The sequence below is a fragment of the Pelodiscus sinensis genome, chromosome 9 (genome assembly GCF_049634645.1).
Source record: "Pelodiscus sinensis isolate JC-2024 chromosome 9, ASM4963464v1, whole genome shotgun sequence".
NCBI lineage: Eukaryota > Metazoa > Chordata > Testudines > Trionychidae > Pelodiscus > Pelodiscus sinensis.
Window position 1 is genome coordinate 39056714 of NC_134719.1, and position 15819 is coordinate 39072532.

General features: G+C 37.0%; 1 protein-coding gene across 5 annotated transcripts in view; it reads left to right on the plus strand.

Moving 5' to 3' along the window:
- The window catches only part of SLC35A3 (solute carrier family 35 member A3), a 37492-nt gene extending 21918 nt beyond the window's left edge, over window positions 1–15574 (plus strand). For all 5 annotated transcript variants that reach the window (XM_075936607.1, XM_075936606.1, XM_075936605.1 and 2 more), the window contains 7 exons: window positions 3400–3604; window positions 4310–4464; window positions 4544–4666; window positions 5777–5948; window positions 8418–8536; window positions 11416–11549; window positions 14074–15574. In XM_075936607.1, coding sequence (XP_075792722.1) covers window positions 3418–3604; window positions 4310–4464; window positions 4544–4666; window positions 5777–5948; window positions 8418–8536; window positions 11416–11549; window positions 14074–14164 — 981 coding nt within the window. In that variant the 5' untranslated portion in view covers window positions 3400–3417 and the 3' untranslated portion in view covers window positions 14165–15574. The remainder of the gene's footprint in view (window positions 1–3399; window positions 3605–4309; window positions 4465–4543; window positions 4667–5776; window positions 5949–8417; window positions 8537–11415; window positions 11550–14073) is intronic.
- Window positions 15575–15819: the final 245 nt, after the last annotated feature.

The window sequence follows — 15819 nt, forward strand, 5'->3', positions numbered from 1 at the left end:
CTAAGGTCATTTTGAATTATGTCCCTATCCTCCAAAGAAGTTGCAACCCCACCCAGTTAGGTATCATCTGCAAACTTAATAAGCGTACTCTCTATCCCAGTATCTACATCATTGATGAAGATATTGAACAGTACTGGTCCCAAAACAGACCCTTGCAGAACTCCACTTGTTATCCCTTTCTAGCAGGATTTAGCACTGTTAACAACAACTCTCTGACTACGGTTATCCAGCCAATTATGCACCCACCTTATTGTGGCCCTATCTAAGTTATCTTTGCCTAGCTTATCAATAAGAATATCATGCGAGACCGTATCAAATGCCTTACTAAAGTCTAGGTATATGACATCCACCGCTTCTCCCTTATCCACAAGGCTCGTTATCCTATCAAAGAAAGCTATCAGATTAGTTTGGCATGACTTGTTCTTCACAAACCCATGCTGGCTATTCCCTATCACTTTATTACCTTCCAAGTGTTTGCATATGATTTCCTTAATTACCTGCTCCATTATCTTCCCTGGGACAGACGTTAAACTGACCGGTCTATAGTTTCCTGGGTTGTTCTTATTCCCTTTTTTATAGATGGGCACAATATTTGCCCTTTTCCAGTCTTCTGGAATCTCCCCTGTCTTCCATGATTTTTCAAAGATCAAAGCTAAAGGCTCAGATACTCAAGGAGCTGATAGAGGAGGTATCCTGGGATGCATTTCATCAGGACCTGGTGACTTGCTGACATCTAACTTTCCTAAGTGATTTTTAACTTGTTCTTTGTGTATCCTATCTTCTAAACTTACCCTCTCTCTGCTTGTATTCACTACGTTAGGCACACCTCCAGACTTCTCAGTGAAGACCGAAACAAAGAAGTCATTGAGCATCTCCGCCATTTCCAAGTTTCCTGTTACTGCTTCTCCCTCCTCACTGAGCAGTGGGCCTACCCTGTCCTTGGTCTTCCTCTTGCTTCTAATGTATTTATAAAAGGTCTTCTTGTTTCCCTTTATGCCTGTAGCTAGTTTGATCTCATTTTGTGCCTTTGCCTTTCTAATCTTGCCCCTGCATTCCCATGTTGCTTGCCTATATTCATCCTTTGTTATTTGTCCTAGTTTCCATTTTTTATATGACTCCTTTTTTATTTTGAGATCATGCAAGATCTCCTTGTTAAGCCAAGCTGGTCTTTTGCCGTATTTTCTATCTTTCCTACACAGTGGAATTGTTTGCTTTTGGGCCCTTAACAACGTCCCTTTGAAATACTTCCAACTCTCCTCAGTTGTTTTTCCCTTCAGTCTTGCTTCCCATGGGACCTTACCTACAAGTTCTCTGAGGTTATCAAAATCTGCCTTCCTGAAATCCATTACCTCAATTGTGCTGGTCTCCCTTCTACCTTTCCTTAAGATCATGAACTCTATTATTTCATGATCACTGTCCCCATACTGTCTTCCACTTTCCATGTCTTCCACATGGGCGGACCTGCGGCTCAATTTGAGAACCATTGGCTTAAAGCAGGCATGTCCAAAGTCCGGCCCGCGGGCCAATTGTGGCCCGTGTTCCAGTTTAATACGGCCCCACAGGTAATTTGGCAATATCTGTCTTTTATGGCCCCCAACGAATCCATATGTATTGAGATGAATACATTGTAAAATCTCAGTTAATGTCAGTTGGTCTAAATCAGTTATAAATATATTTGGACACAACATGTATACTTGGTGTTATGTTCCTGTTCATATTTTTTTAACTTAAAAGTTGACAGACAGCCTTTATTACCAATAATATGTAACGTACTTTACAATTTTCCTGACATATATTTCAGCTTCCTGGATTTTTTTTCATCTGGCCTTCAGATATGAAAGGCAGAGTGATTTAACACCTGTTTAGATTTGTCATCCATGTGACGAAATGAAAAGTATGCCGTTTGCAATAAACTTTGCATAAAATAGTTAATTTGCATTTAATTTTAATGGTTCAAACAATGTCAGGCAAAATGGTCGGCCCTCACGCATGTTCACTTCATCAAATCTGGCCCTCTTTGAAATAAGTTTTGACACCCTTGGCTTAAAGTGATGTCAGCAACCAGAAACGTATCTATTTTAGGATTCCTAATGTTCATTCAGCTTCACTAGTGTAATCCAGGAGTGGGGAGCCCCCAACCTGTGGGCTGGACACAGTTCATCAGAGTTAGCTGTTGGTGGGCCACAAAACACTTTCCCTGGGCTACCCCCAGGCACAGGAACTCACAGCTATCAGCAGGCGTGGTTCGATGGAGGTGCCGCACCCCTGGTATAATCTATATTAGCTTCCGTGAATTTATGTACTGTAGACAGAGCATTTAGTCTTTGCCACTTGCTGATCTCTTTGCAGAGTGGGTTTTGTTTTTTCATCTTAATCAGTGTGGCCTTTCTCACGGCTACATCATTTGGCATTGTTCTACTGTTATTAGTTTGCATAGTACAGATATTTGGACAGATCAATCTTCAGCACAGGGATTCAATTATCAGCTGTAAATTGTTACTGTAAATGTAGTTAGTAATTGTACTGTGAAACATATTAAGAATGGGTTTAAGTGTTAGCAGGTTTAGAGCCTTTCAAAATATTTGAAATACTGAGAGAGTAGAAATTTGATGGACTATTGATGGACAGATTATTATTTTGTGTCTAATTGGTAAAGTAGAAGATATGTACAAATGTGTATGTACAGTGGGAGATCCTGCATTAACAGCTGTTGTAAAGATGTTGGTGAAATTATTTATTACCCAAAGCAAATATAGGAAGCATTTCATTTTAATAGACTAATCAACATATTGTTTCTGCTGTGTATCAAAGTCTTGTTTAAACTTGTTTCTTCCACCCTTGATTGGAATGAAGTATTACCTACAAAAGGAGTGAGAATAGGGAGCATTATTATTGCAGGTGTTTATGATGTAATAAGTATGATTCTTCTTAAGATTTTGGTAGCATCACCATTTGTTTTCTTGGTGCATATGGTCCCCTTGAAATGAATTTGTTCTTTATACCACTGTTTCTCTGACTGTGGGTTGGGACCCCATTTTAACAGGGTTGCCAGGACTGGCTTAGATTTGCTGGGACCTGGGGCTGAAGCCTGAGCCCTGCCACTTGTTGCTGAAGTTCTCTTTCCCTCTGTTTCCCAGATGGGGAAGTGGCACTTGGGCTGACCCAGGCTTCAGTCCCCTTTCGTGGGGTCATGTACTAATTTTTGTTGTCAGAAGTGGGTGATGGTGTAATGAAGGTAGAGACTCCCTGTTTTACATCATTGTTTTCTGAATAGGGATTTGGATAGACGAACTCTGTCTTAATTGCCTTCAGTGACGGTGTTCCCTGGATATCCTTTTAATATACTAATACAGAAGAAATGTCTGATTTTAACTTCTTTTTCTTTTTATTCTGTTTCAGGAAAGTCAAAGTCAAGAAATGTCTACCAATTTAAAATACCTTTCCTTGGGAATCCTGGTCTTTCAGACCACTAGTTTAGTTTTGACTATGCGATATTCTCGGACATTGAAAGAGGAAGGACCTCGTTACTTATCCTCTACTGCAGTAGTTGTTGCTGAACTTTTGAAGATTATGGCCTGCATTTTATTGGTCTACAAAGACAGCAGTATGTTTCAAGTTTTAATCTAGAAATAGCTTTCCTATATTTTGTCAATTGCTATGTTTTGGTGACAGCTGTAAAAACAGGTGCTTGAATGCTGTGATGTTAAGGAGCTATGTGAATGCCAAGAGAGAAGAAAAGTTTGCCATTCCCACATAAAATAACTAGAAAGAAGATCTAAACCATTTCTATAGAAATGTTAACCACTGAGCAGGGAAGACCTCTCTTGGTACCTCGCACTTAAGCACACAATATAATCTTTTATAAATATAGCACAAATATATACCCAAGAGATTCCACTTGGTGGGTCATGGATGTAGGGTAAGAATGGTTGTCCTGGTAATAGGCATGCACCTTCTGTTCACCCAGAAAGCACTATTTGAGAAGAATAAGTAAGACGAGGAAAAACGGAAGGTACAGAGTTGCAGTTTTTTAAATCACAGAAATTGTAATTAAGATAGGATTTATTAATTTTTTGAATAATTCAGCTTTATTATTTTGGGCTAATGTGGACTATGGTAGCAAAGTGTCAGAGGTTTCATACCTTGGAGAATCTGTATAAAAATGTGAGGAAAGCATACAGAATTTTGAGTTTTCTGAAGGCTAAAGTTGGCACAAAAAGTTTGTAGCAATCGAAAAACAGTGTTCCATTTGTAGCTGTCCTGTTTTTTCTTTTTAATTTTTATCTCTTGTATTGTTTCTTTTGAGTAGAGTGCAATTTCCGGGCTCTGAACAGAGTGCTACATGATGAAATCCTTAACAAGCCTATGGAAACACTTAAGCTTGCTATTCCATCAGGGATTTATACTCTTCAGAATAACTTGCTGTATGTAGCACTGTCAAACCTAGATGCTGCTACTTATCAGGTATTATGTTTTTAGATTTGAACATAATTGTTCAGACAAAAATGGGTTGTATAGTATTAATTTTATTTTGTCTTTTCAGGTCACATATCAATTGAAAATTCTTACTACAGCATTATTTTCTGTGTCTATGCTAAGTAAGAAATTAGGTATATACCAGTGGCTATCATTAGTGATATTGATGACAGGAGTAGCATTTGTACAGGTAAATATTAATAGTGTGTGTCTTAAGTGATTTGGGATTTTTTTTATTAAGGGACTCAAGTATTTGAATATAGATAATTATATTGTCCCCCTTGAATTAATAGATTCAGACACACAGTTTCAATAATTTCCAGGGTAGAGTCATAGGATAGGAGAATTTGCTGAGATGGATTACAAGGTTTTTGTCTGCTCTGAAGTTTTTGAGTTGCTAAAAACAATGAAAAAGTATCTTACAGTTATTAAGAGACTTTTCAATATGCCTCTGCCTATAGCTTAGCATCTTTTTTTGTGTAATAAACATCATGGCTACGTCTACACTGGCATGATTTTCCGGAAATGCTTTTAACGGAAAAGTTTTCCATTAAAAGCATTTTCGGAAAAGCGCGTCTAGATTGGCAGGACGCTTTTCCGCAAAAGTACTTTTTGCGGAAGAGCGTCCGTGGCCAATCTAGACGCACTTTTCCGCAAAAAAGCCTCGATCGCCATTTTCGCGATTGGGGCTTTTTTGCGGAAAACAGTACTGTGCTGTCTACACTGGCTCTTTTGCGCAAAAGTCTTTCGGAAAAAGACTTTTGCCCGAACGGGAGCAGCATAGTATTTCCGGAAAAGCACTGACGATCTTACATGAGATCGTCAGTGCTTTTGCGGAAATTCAAGCGGCCAGTGTAGACAGCTGGCAAGCTTTTCCGGAAAAGCGGCTGATTTTCCAGAAAAACTTGCCAGTTTAGACACAGCCCATATGCATAAACACTACATATACTATTTATCCTGCAGTTGATTGAAAGTGTCCATTCATAGATTATGAAATCCTGGCCCTCTTGAAGCTAGCAAGAATTTTGCTATTAATTTTAGCGACTACAGAATTTCACCCTTGATTCAGTGGAATACTAAGGAAAAATATAATGGTAGATTTAGCTGAAATTTACAAAAACATGATAACATAATACAGGTTTTTACAGTAGTACCGCAAACCTGCCTGCATTCATCAGCAATATGTGTGGACCCTTGATAGAAAATAAACTTGCATTCTATAAATGGTAAAACTTAATTTTATGAAATAATTTGTATAATTTTTTAAAATGTATACACATTGTTTTGTTTTTATACTTAGTGGCCCTCAGATTCTCAAGCAACAACTACAAAAGAGTTGTCTGCGGGATCTCAATTTGTTGGTCTTATGGCAGTCCTTATAGCCTGCTTTTCAAGTGGATTTGCTGGAGTTTATTTTGAGAAGATTTTAAAAGAAACCAAACAATCTGTCTGGATCAGAAACATCCAACTTGGTATGTCCAATTTTGGCTGTTTTAAAAAAGAAAAACTGCCTTCAGAAGAACAGTGAACAACATTCAGATATACATTAGATTCAGTACAATCATATTTTGTTATGCTATTACATACATGTTTAGCAAGTTTGATATCTGCTTTGCTAACAGGAATTCCAGAAGTTGCATCCTGCCTTAAACTCAGGTATTGTATTTAACTTGCTATTTCAATGTTTGTAAGTGTGTTTACTTGGATTTAAAATGGAGATTAATGGGCTCTGTAGAACAGTTGGCATGAAGCCGTAGCCAGTTGAATTTGGATTGTGAAACATTTGAAATAAAGCTACCCTGTGTGATTTATTTGAAGGATGGTGTGACTGTCTTGTGAAGTAATTAAGTAGAGTTCATGTTTGTGCAGCAATATGAATCCAATACTTTTAACAAACACTGAATTGATTTAAAAATATTGGCACTTAATATAATGTGGTTTTTATATATAGTAGAACAAAATAAATGTTTTAAAGCTTTATTTTGTAAGGTAATTTAAAAACAAATATAATCCCTATAAAAAGATTGACATTTTAAAGACATGATTATTCAATTTGTTCACAGGGTTGAACTATGATCCTAGCCCTTGGTGCTAGTATCATGATTCTTCTACTTCTCTATCCTCATCCTATTACACACCCAATCTCTCTCATGCCACCCATCTCAACAGTGGTTCTGAAGACTGGCTTTTCAAGATGGAAGGAGCAATGTATTCTGAGCTGGCTTCCATTCTATTTGAAACTAGTTTCCTCATGTGGGTGGAATATAGCAATACTTCCATTCCCCTGTCTCTTATATGCTCAGAGGCGCACACCCTTCCTTCTGGTAGGCAGAGGATGGACATATCATCTCCATGTATTGCAAGTGTGGTCTGAGTATTTTTACATTAAGTAAAATACCTCCAGCAGGATTTGAATTCTTATTTTTCCTTTGTGCTCTCCTTGTTGCAGTGAATTGAACTGAAAATCATAATTTGGGTAGCACATAGAGAAGAGTTTTACAAGATTTGAATACACTTTGAAAGGAATTTTAATTGAGGGAATTGTATAAATTCTTACTCTTTCAAGATAGACGGAAAATTAATGTAACTGTGTATTTACAGTTACAGAAGCTGCACATATTTGAATAGTCGTCTTAATCTATTTTCTGGTTCCTTTCTTCTTGCTTAACAGGAAACCAGGAATCACTATGCTTCTGTCTACACAGACACACACATCAGGTCTGAATACATTAGTCATGCTTGCTCTCTCTCATACTGTCCTACAGATTTGATCTCACCCACCATTTCCATGGCACAGCATTTGCATGGAGGGTGAGGAACTTGTACTAAAACTTAGGTTTTTAGATGTGGACCACAATCACAATCCAAGTTATTTACCTGAACTGAGCCAAGTCTAAAACGTCACTAAAACTGTGCTGTCGTTTGCACTATTAGGATCTAACAGCAGTGCACACATGTAAAATGATTGCAAAATAAATATTCATAACTATGTTGAAAAGTGATGATTCTTTGATAAATTGTTCTTCAGATTTTCTTCTACAGTATAGAAAGGAATCTACAGTTGGATGTTGTGTCTGGTCCCCTGCTAGCGTTACTTGGTGCATGAGAACAATTACGTTCTTAAAACAGTGTTTTAAAGTGACTGTATGGGATAATGATAAGTACATTGAACTATGATTTTAAATTTGAAGTTTATAATAGTGAAATGTATTCCATCTTTTTTAACATTTTTAGTCTTTTTAACTTAAGCTGATACAGTAGTTTGAGTAATGACTGTTTCATGTTAAATGTTTAGAAAGTTTTAAGTTTTCTATTCAGAAATTAAAGGAGTAGTAATCACCATTTATTTTTAAAATATTTTTCTAAAATTTGTATAACATGGGATCACAATCTAATAGTTATTTTTCCCCATCATTTATTTCTGTGAAGTAATGCTGTAATACTTCCAACTCCAATACAAATACAACATTCAAAACAGGAGAAATTCTATTACAAACAAATTTATGAACTAGAACTTTTTAAAAAAATAAAGAAACAAATGTTCAGTTTTATGCTCCTTAAAGGTTCATTATAAGTATCAAATAATTTTTAAAATATAAAATCCTTTGAGAGCATCTTTTTAAAAATTATATCCATATATCTGATTTATCTGCAGGCTTATAGTGTAAAGCAAAATAGACCAAGAACATATCAGTCTTATCACTAAGATAATCCAAATTTTTTTTTAGAGGAAAAGCTTTTTTTTTTTTTTTTTTTTTTTATTTTATTCCTGTCAGATCCACTGGTTGTGTTTAAACATGGTTATTATATTGCAAACCAAGGCCTGATCCTGAAACTTAATTAACATGGGCAGATGCCAGTAGTCCTGCAGATCTAGTTATTAATGAGGAACACCTCCCAGTTTTTCTATTTCAAACTTTCAAGTCTGTCTTTTCTCTTAGGATTTTTTGGTAGCATATTTGGATTGATGGGTGTGTACATTTATGATGGAGGACTTATATCAAAGAATGGATTTTTTCAAGGATATAACAAACTTACCTGGATAGTTGTTGTTCTACAGGTAATGTATCTAAACCCATATGCTTACACAAAATACACTTGGAATTTATTTCTCCATAAATGCTGTGGGAAATTTTGCTGGTGGTTCCCATTAATGCTAATAGGAATTTTGCAAGTAAACATCTTGTGTATCAGTGACAAAACTAGATCTCTAAATCAAGGAAATGGCAAATTATTAGCAATCTAAACATTGAGTTATCAAACATACAGTTCACAGTAAAAATCTATAACTATTAATTTTGAAATATTAAAGACAGATTAGTAAAGAAAAGAAAGCCTACCAGCAATTATACAGAAATTATATCATAATCATCGTTGAGACACAAATGTAGTACACTCACTCACTAGAAATATCAAGGGCTACGTCTACACTGGCCCCTTTTCCGGAAGGGGCATGTAAATTTCACCAGTCGTCGTAGGGAAATCCGCGGGGGATTTAAATATCCCCCGCGGCATTTAAATAAAAATGTCCGCCGCTTTTTTCCGGCTTTTAAAAAAGCCGGAAAAGAGCGTCTAGACTGGCCCCGATCCTCCGGAAAAAGTGCCCTTTTCCGGAGGGTCTTATTCCTTCAAAGTAGGAATAAGACCCTCCGGAAAAGGGCACTTTTTCCGGAGGATCGGGGCCAGTCTAGACGCTCTTTTCCGGCTTTTAAAAAAGCCGGAAAAAAGCGGCGGACATTTTTATTTAAATGCCGCGGGGGATATTTAAATCCCCCGCGGATTTCCCTACGACGACTGGTGAAATTTACATGCCCCTTCCGGAAAAGGGGCCAGTGTAGACGTAGCCAAGGTGTTAATATAGTTGGTGATCTGTGATCTACAGAAGGAGTTCTGTTGTCAATTGCTGTCATCCACCATATCGACAACAATGTAAAATATACAGTACTAACATCTTTATACATAGCTAAAAACTTTTTTTAAAATGTGTGTAGTATATTGAATTAAATGTTACCACTGAAATAATCAATTCCATGTCACAATTTCAGGTCACTACACCTCTATTCCCTGTCTAACCTTCAGCTCTCCTCTGATCAGAGCCTGTGTCCTACTTGTTCTCTGACCAGGATTTTTGACTGCAGCTACCTGTAGTTGCAAGCATGTCTGACCAGTGTCTACCTCCTCCTCTATGCTTTCTATTGAAGGACAAGGGTAGTGTTTTTACCAGTGGTTAGTGTTCTTACTGGTGGTTACCAATTACTACACAGCTCTTTGAAAGCAGAGTACATTTAGGTTAGTGTAAAAAAACATTAAAAGAAAATTCATAAAAGAAAAACAGGATCTTAAACACTTGACTGGTAGTTATCCTGTGGAGACCCTTAATTCCAACCCTTTGACATGATGGGTCCTGCTTTATACAAAAGGTCATGTCCTTTTGTTAAATCAAAAAACAGACCTTTGAGTTGGTTTAAACTCAGCTGTCATACCCCAAAGGTGTTTGACTCCAAGTCTCCCAAAAACAGGTGGTATCCCTCCCTTTTCAGGCAGCCCAAGCCTCAAGAAACGGGGAATATGCATAGCCAGTTTTGAGATTTCACAGTAATTACTCTTTAGTGATTCCAGAATCCACAGGAAGACTCCCACCTCACACTATGAATAGGTCCCTACCAAGTTCATGTTCCATTTTAGTCAATTTCAGTCATAGGGTTTTAAACATTATACATTTCATGATTTCAGCATTTAAATCTGAAATTGCACAGTATTATAATTTATAATAGTCCTGATCCCAAAAAGAGTTGTGTGAGGTGGGGGGAGGTGTTGCTAGGTTATTGTAGGGTCTGGGGTTGCAGTACTGCTACCCTTGTTTCTGTGCTGCTGCTGCTGGAGTGCTGCCTTCAGAACTAGATGTCCAGCCAAAAGCTGCTACTCTCTGGCCACACAGGTCTGATGGCAGTGCAGAAGTAAGGGTGGCAAAATCGTGACAACACTAAAACAGCCTTGAGAACACTCCCCCCCCCCCCCCCCCAAATAAAACCTTCCTTTTGGGTCAGGATCCACACTGTGAGAAATGGTGTTCTCCCTTGTGAAACCTGTATAAATATGGAGACCAGATTTCAAAGGGGAAGGCCAAATTCCATTGTCTATGATGTGTTTTACATGATCCTGACTTAGGCAGGGTCTTACCTATGGGTTAGGAACATACTAGGGATTTCAAATTGTGATTAACTAATCAACTAGTCAATGAGATTTACATTGATTATTCGATGAGTCAATAAGGACTAGAATGGCATTCCGCCTTTGAAATGTACAAGACCCCCAGCAGAGACTCTTGTGCATTTCAAAGATTGAAACTCCACGTGGAGCCCAGGGCCAGCAGGGAGTCCCCTGCTGATTCTGGGCTCCATGCACTTCTGCTTTGAAATGTACAAGAGCCCCAGCGGGGACTCTTGTACATTTCAAAGTTGGAATGCTGCTGCTGTGGTCCTGCCCCTTACCACGGAGCTGGAACTGGGGAGCACCAGCTTTTAAGATGGCTTCTCCCAGCACTACCTCCCTCCTCTCCCCCTGCCCCTTGCTGCCTCTTTCTGATAGAGGCAGCAAGTGGGAGGAAGTGACAAGTCGACTAGTATGTCAACTATCTAATAAGCTTTTGCTTATTGGATAGTCAACTAGTTGATTAGTCACTTACATCCCTAGAACATACAAATACATATAGCATGTATTGACACATAGGTCTTGGCTCATAACTCTTGCCCATCTCATCATAATGGTCTTTGAAATGTTCATGCTTTCAGGGCCTGGCTCAAACACACTGAATAACATTTCATAACTTTAAATATAATAATCTGAAGATAGGTTTCTGTTTGCCATATCTGTCATAGTACTTTTTAAAAAATTTCTAAAATATGTGCTCATCTTAAGTGAATCTCAATCTTTTTGCAGGCACTTGGGGGCCTCGTGATTGCTGCTGTTATAAAATATGCAGACAATATTTTAAAGGGATTTGCAACATCTTTGTCAATTATATTGTCAACACTGATATCCTATTTCTGGTTGCAAGATTTTGTCCCAACCAGGTGAGTGTTGTTATCTATGCATATGTGAATATAGCAGTTGCTGAAAATGTAGGTATTTAATGAGTATTGGTGGATAATGATATATAGAAGCATGATTGAAATTACTTTAAAGGATTAGGTAGATTCCTGAATTGAAATACAAAGTTAAAGCTTGTGAACTTCATTTAATTACATGATAGATAATTAAATTTGGGTTAAGTACACTTGAACCTCCTTAATCCAACAACCTTGGAAATCAGGGTATGCCAGATTAAGGATTTTGCTGGGCCTGGGACAGTGCTGTGGAGTCTGGGCATGAGGGACATCCATGGCTCTGCAGTCCCTGCTGCCTCCAAGCACCGTCCTCACACACTGCCCCCTGCCACCATGGGAGCGGTGGAGAAGAGCCTCCAGGGAAGTGGTCAGTGTGTTGTTATTCCACCAGCTGGTAGAGAGGGGGAGCAACAGCAGCATGCGGAGCCACTTCCTCCTCTATACCACAGGTGTTTCTGGATTAGGGACTCCCAGAGTACAGAGGTTCAAGTGTATTGTAGTATAGGTGACAAAATTGTTGTATCTGACAGCCTTCCAATAGAGCCTAGGATATGATGTGGAATGTGTTTCCTGCTGCTATTTTTCTTGAAGCATAGTGCCCTGATTTAAGGCAATTATAGAGCCACAAAAAAACAAACAACATCCCACTGCACATTGTAGATTTTTGCTATCCTATTATAAGAAGCTGACACTTATTTTGCCAAGTAAAAACAAACTGAAAATGAAGTTAGAGGACTGGTATGTTAAGTTTCAGCCACAAATACATTTTAATAGTTAACTTATCAGACCCTGACAAATGGGGTTTATAATGGAAACTTGAGTAAATGAAATTCAGCCCATAAACAAGATTCAAAATTTGAGAGGTAAGCCAGTGTCTGTCTTTATTCTTTTAGGATACATCTACACTGCACCCTTACTACACACATTTTGCTACACAAATTACATTGCTTATTTTGAAGTAATTTCAAAATAGCTTATTTTGAAATTTGGCACCGTCAACACAGTGCCAAATTTTGCAATAAAGTGATATTCCAAAACGTCCCTTAACCCTCATGGAAGGTGAGTTACAGGGACATCCGAATAGCACTCCCATGATTTTGAAATCTATTTCAAAATAATGAGCTGCTTTAAAGATGCAGAATAGCTATTTTAGGATACTTCCAGTATCCCAAAATAGTTCCACAATGGAGACATAGCCTTGCTGGGTAGATGCAAAACATGCTGTATATCTCTGTAGAGAAATTTGTAGGTGGTTTCTCCATTGTCTTCAAACAATTCTCAGTGGGATAATTATGTAAAGTACATAATTGTGTATGCCTCTGAGCAAGTTAAATACTTTCTTTGTGGCACTGCAAGGTACTGCACCACTATAATTTGGGATGCACTTCCAAAATACTACATATGTTCAAAAAACTCAAATTATCAAAATTTTGCACATCTCCACGGTAATGTTTTTAAATGCATATATATTTGAAAATATTTCAAATGTTTTTCTTCTAAAAAGTTTTAAAGTCTCCCTATAGTATTTGAGTACTAGTATTTCATGAAAAGGTGTTAGTCTGTATAGTGTGTGTGTTTGTGTAAACACTGTATTACAACAGTTAAGCCCTGTATACATTTAAACTGTTTCTTTGTTAACAATATCAATGTCCTTCTTGCTCCTCAGTGTTCTGATATAATTTGGCACATGGTCTATCAGAACAGGATTTAAAATAAACATAGCCTGGGTCTCTAATACAGAAAAACTTTAAAGCTGTTTGACACATTGCACGTAGAACAGGCAAAACTATGTTAAAACACCAGAGCTGCGTTTCTCAAACTGTGGGTCTCGACCCCCCAGGAGGTCGCGAGCATCCCTCTTGCCAGACTCCCTCTTTTTTCATTTTATGAGAAACAGTCACGTTCCAGGAATATCCCATCATCCCGGCACAACCAAACCCTTACCTTGCTTTAAGTTATGATAAGAGGTAAGTGCATAGCAAATTTGGTAGTCCTAGCTCTTACCATTGAGGAGGAATTCTTGAACAGACTCACAGAATATGGATGGAGAGACAGACACACAAACTCTCAAATGTATAGTAGTAGATGATTGGACAGCAAACAAATATAATTTCTGTGGTTAGTTTTGTATGCTTGTGTATTGTAGATGGGGGGGGGGGAATTCAGGGGATTAAAAATATGCAGCTAGATTGATTATCCTTTGGCAGTTGCTTCATGAAGAGACAATCCTGCTTAATCTTTGGAATATTTCAGTGAAATATCATGATTTTATTGTTGATAGGTTCAGGATTCTTAGTTCCTTTCCATCTCTTCCTAGTCTTTTAATTTAAGAGTAGTAGATGAATAAATTGTCAGTTCATTACAAATTGAAGGAACATGTTTCTCCCTCACTAGAAATACTGTAGAGAATGTAATTTTTCATGACTAGATAATATAAATACATTTTTACTGTCTGAAAAAAGTTACTTTTTCCCTCTCCTATTCTGTTCAGTGTTTTTTTCTTTGGAGCCATTCTTGTGATTGCAGCTACATTCCTATATGGTTATGATCCAAAACCTGCAGGAAATCCTATCAAGGCATAGCTGGCTTCATTATCAGCCTCTTTCTCAAGACTGTGCATTAGGGACTTCAACAAGAATTCCATATGAAAGATTTCATTATGCACTGGACGGAAAGGATCACTACACTGAATCTAAGCATGAACATGTTACTGGTGTTGGAGAACCAAAGGGTTAAAGACAGAAAATAATGTAATGTAAAGCTGATGAAAAAAATTAAAGGGCAAAGCCTAGTGCAAGTTGCTAATAATAACTTGAAAGGAACAAATTGTTTCCAAAAAAACTACAAATTACGAATGTTTACAGCTTGAATTTGAGATTACATCAGATGATTTTACTGTTTTGATTGCTGCAGAAATATATCCTATGCACTCTTTGCAAGAGCACATGACAATATTTGTCAGATTGTATGTTTTTGCAAATTGACTGTATTTAATGTTAGTAAATGTGTTTTAACTGTTTTGTCTATAGAGATCAAATCAAATTGAATATAATGGTTCTACTTAGGGGTTCCTTATTAAAACTGTGAAAACTCTGATTGAAAGACATTTTCACACATATCCAAGATGTTTGTGGAAGCTGATTTAAATAAACAGACATCTGAATTCTGTTGCATAACTATGTAGTTCATATAAGGTCAAGATTCTGACTTAGATCTGTAAAAGAGAAAAATTCAGGGGTAAGGCTAGACATTCCAATCTTAACCAAAGTGCTCACTAGAATTATAAGCCATCTAGTAAGCTACTTGAACATACACCCTAGGTTCCTGCAATAATTAGATACAATAGCATTAGTGTTAAAGATGGAGTGTTTGTTTGGATAATATTCATTCCTTTATCCCAATTGATAGAAATCGACTTAGTATTACCTTAAAGTAGCTTTTATAGTTAGTTTCCTTTAGAGATGTTTTTAATTGTGATTTTTAAAAAAATTAAATGTTTTAAATTATTATCTGTAGCAGCTTGTTTTGGACCCATTATGGTATATAATGTATATACAGCAGTGTACCATATTACAAAGGTTATTTTAAATGAGTGTTAATTCATAAGAACTCCTCCAAGACTGTTTGAATACATGTATATAATGGCTTGTTTAGAGGTTTTTTAAATTTCCAGAGTCACTGAGCAAATTGAGTAAATGGGTCTTCTGGAACTATTCAGTCTAGTGCTAGAATTACATAATTAGGAAACATACTGATTATAGGAAACAAGAAAATCATGGGAAACAGTTATTGTGTAATAGATAAATATCAATGTATATTATTATTTTCTACTTAAAAATACCAAAAACAATTAGACCATGTTATGAACAAATCTCTTGCCAAATTATTTACATATACCTATTTGTTCCATTCATACTTTTCCCTTCCCCAACCTATTCCCCAAAAGATTAAAAATAAATTGTTTTCATAAGATCTTTTATAACGAGTATTAATGTGGAGTGACTTCTCATCTGAGTGTTACACTTGTGAAAGTGTAAATGTGTAACAGAAATGTTACCGTCCCTTACCTGTAACATCACAGGTTGTGAATATCTAAGTATTTGATGCCACACACACATGGGCAAGCAGAAATTAAAATTGTTGTGGTGACAGAAGAATTTAAAAAAATATTTACCAAAGTATTACAACCAGTTTTTCAAAATGTTTTAGCCCTGGTCTACAGTAGGTCCTTATTCCA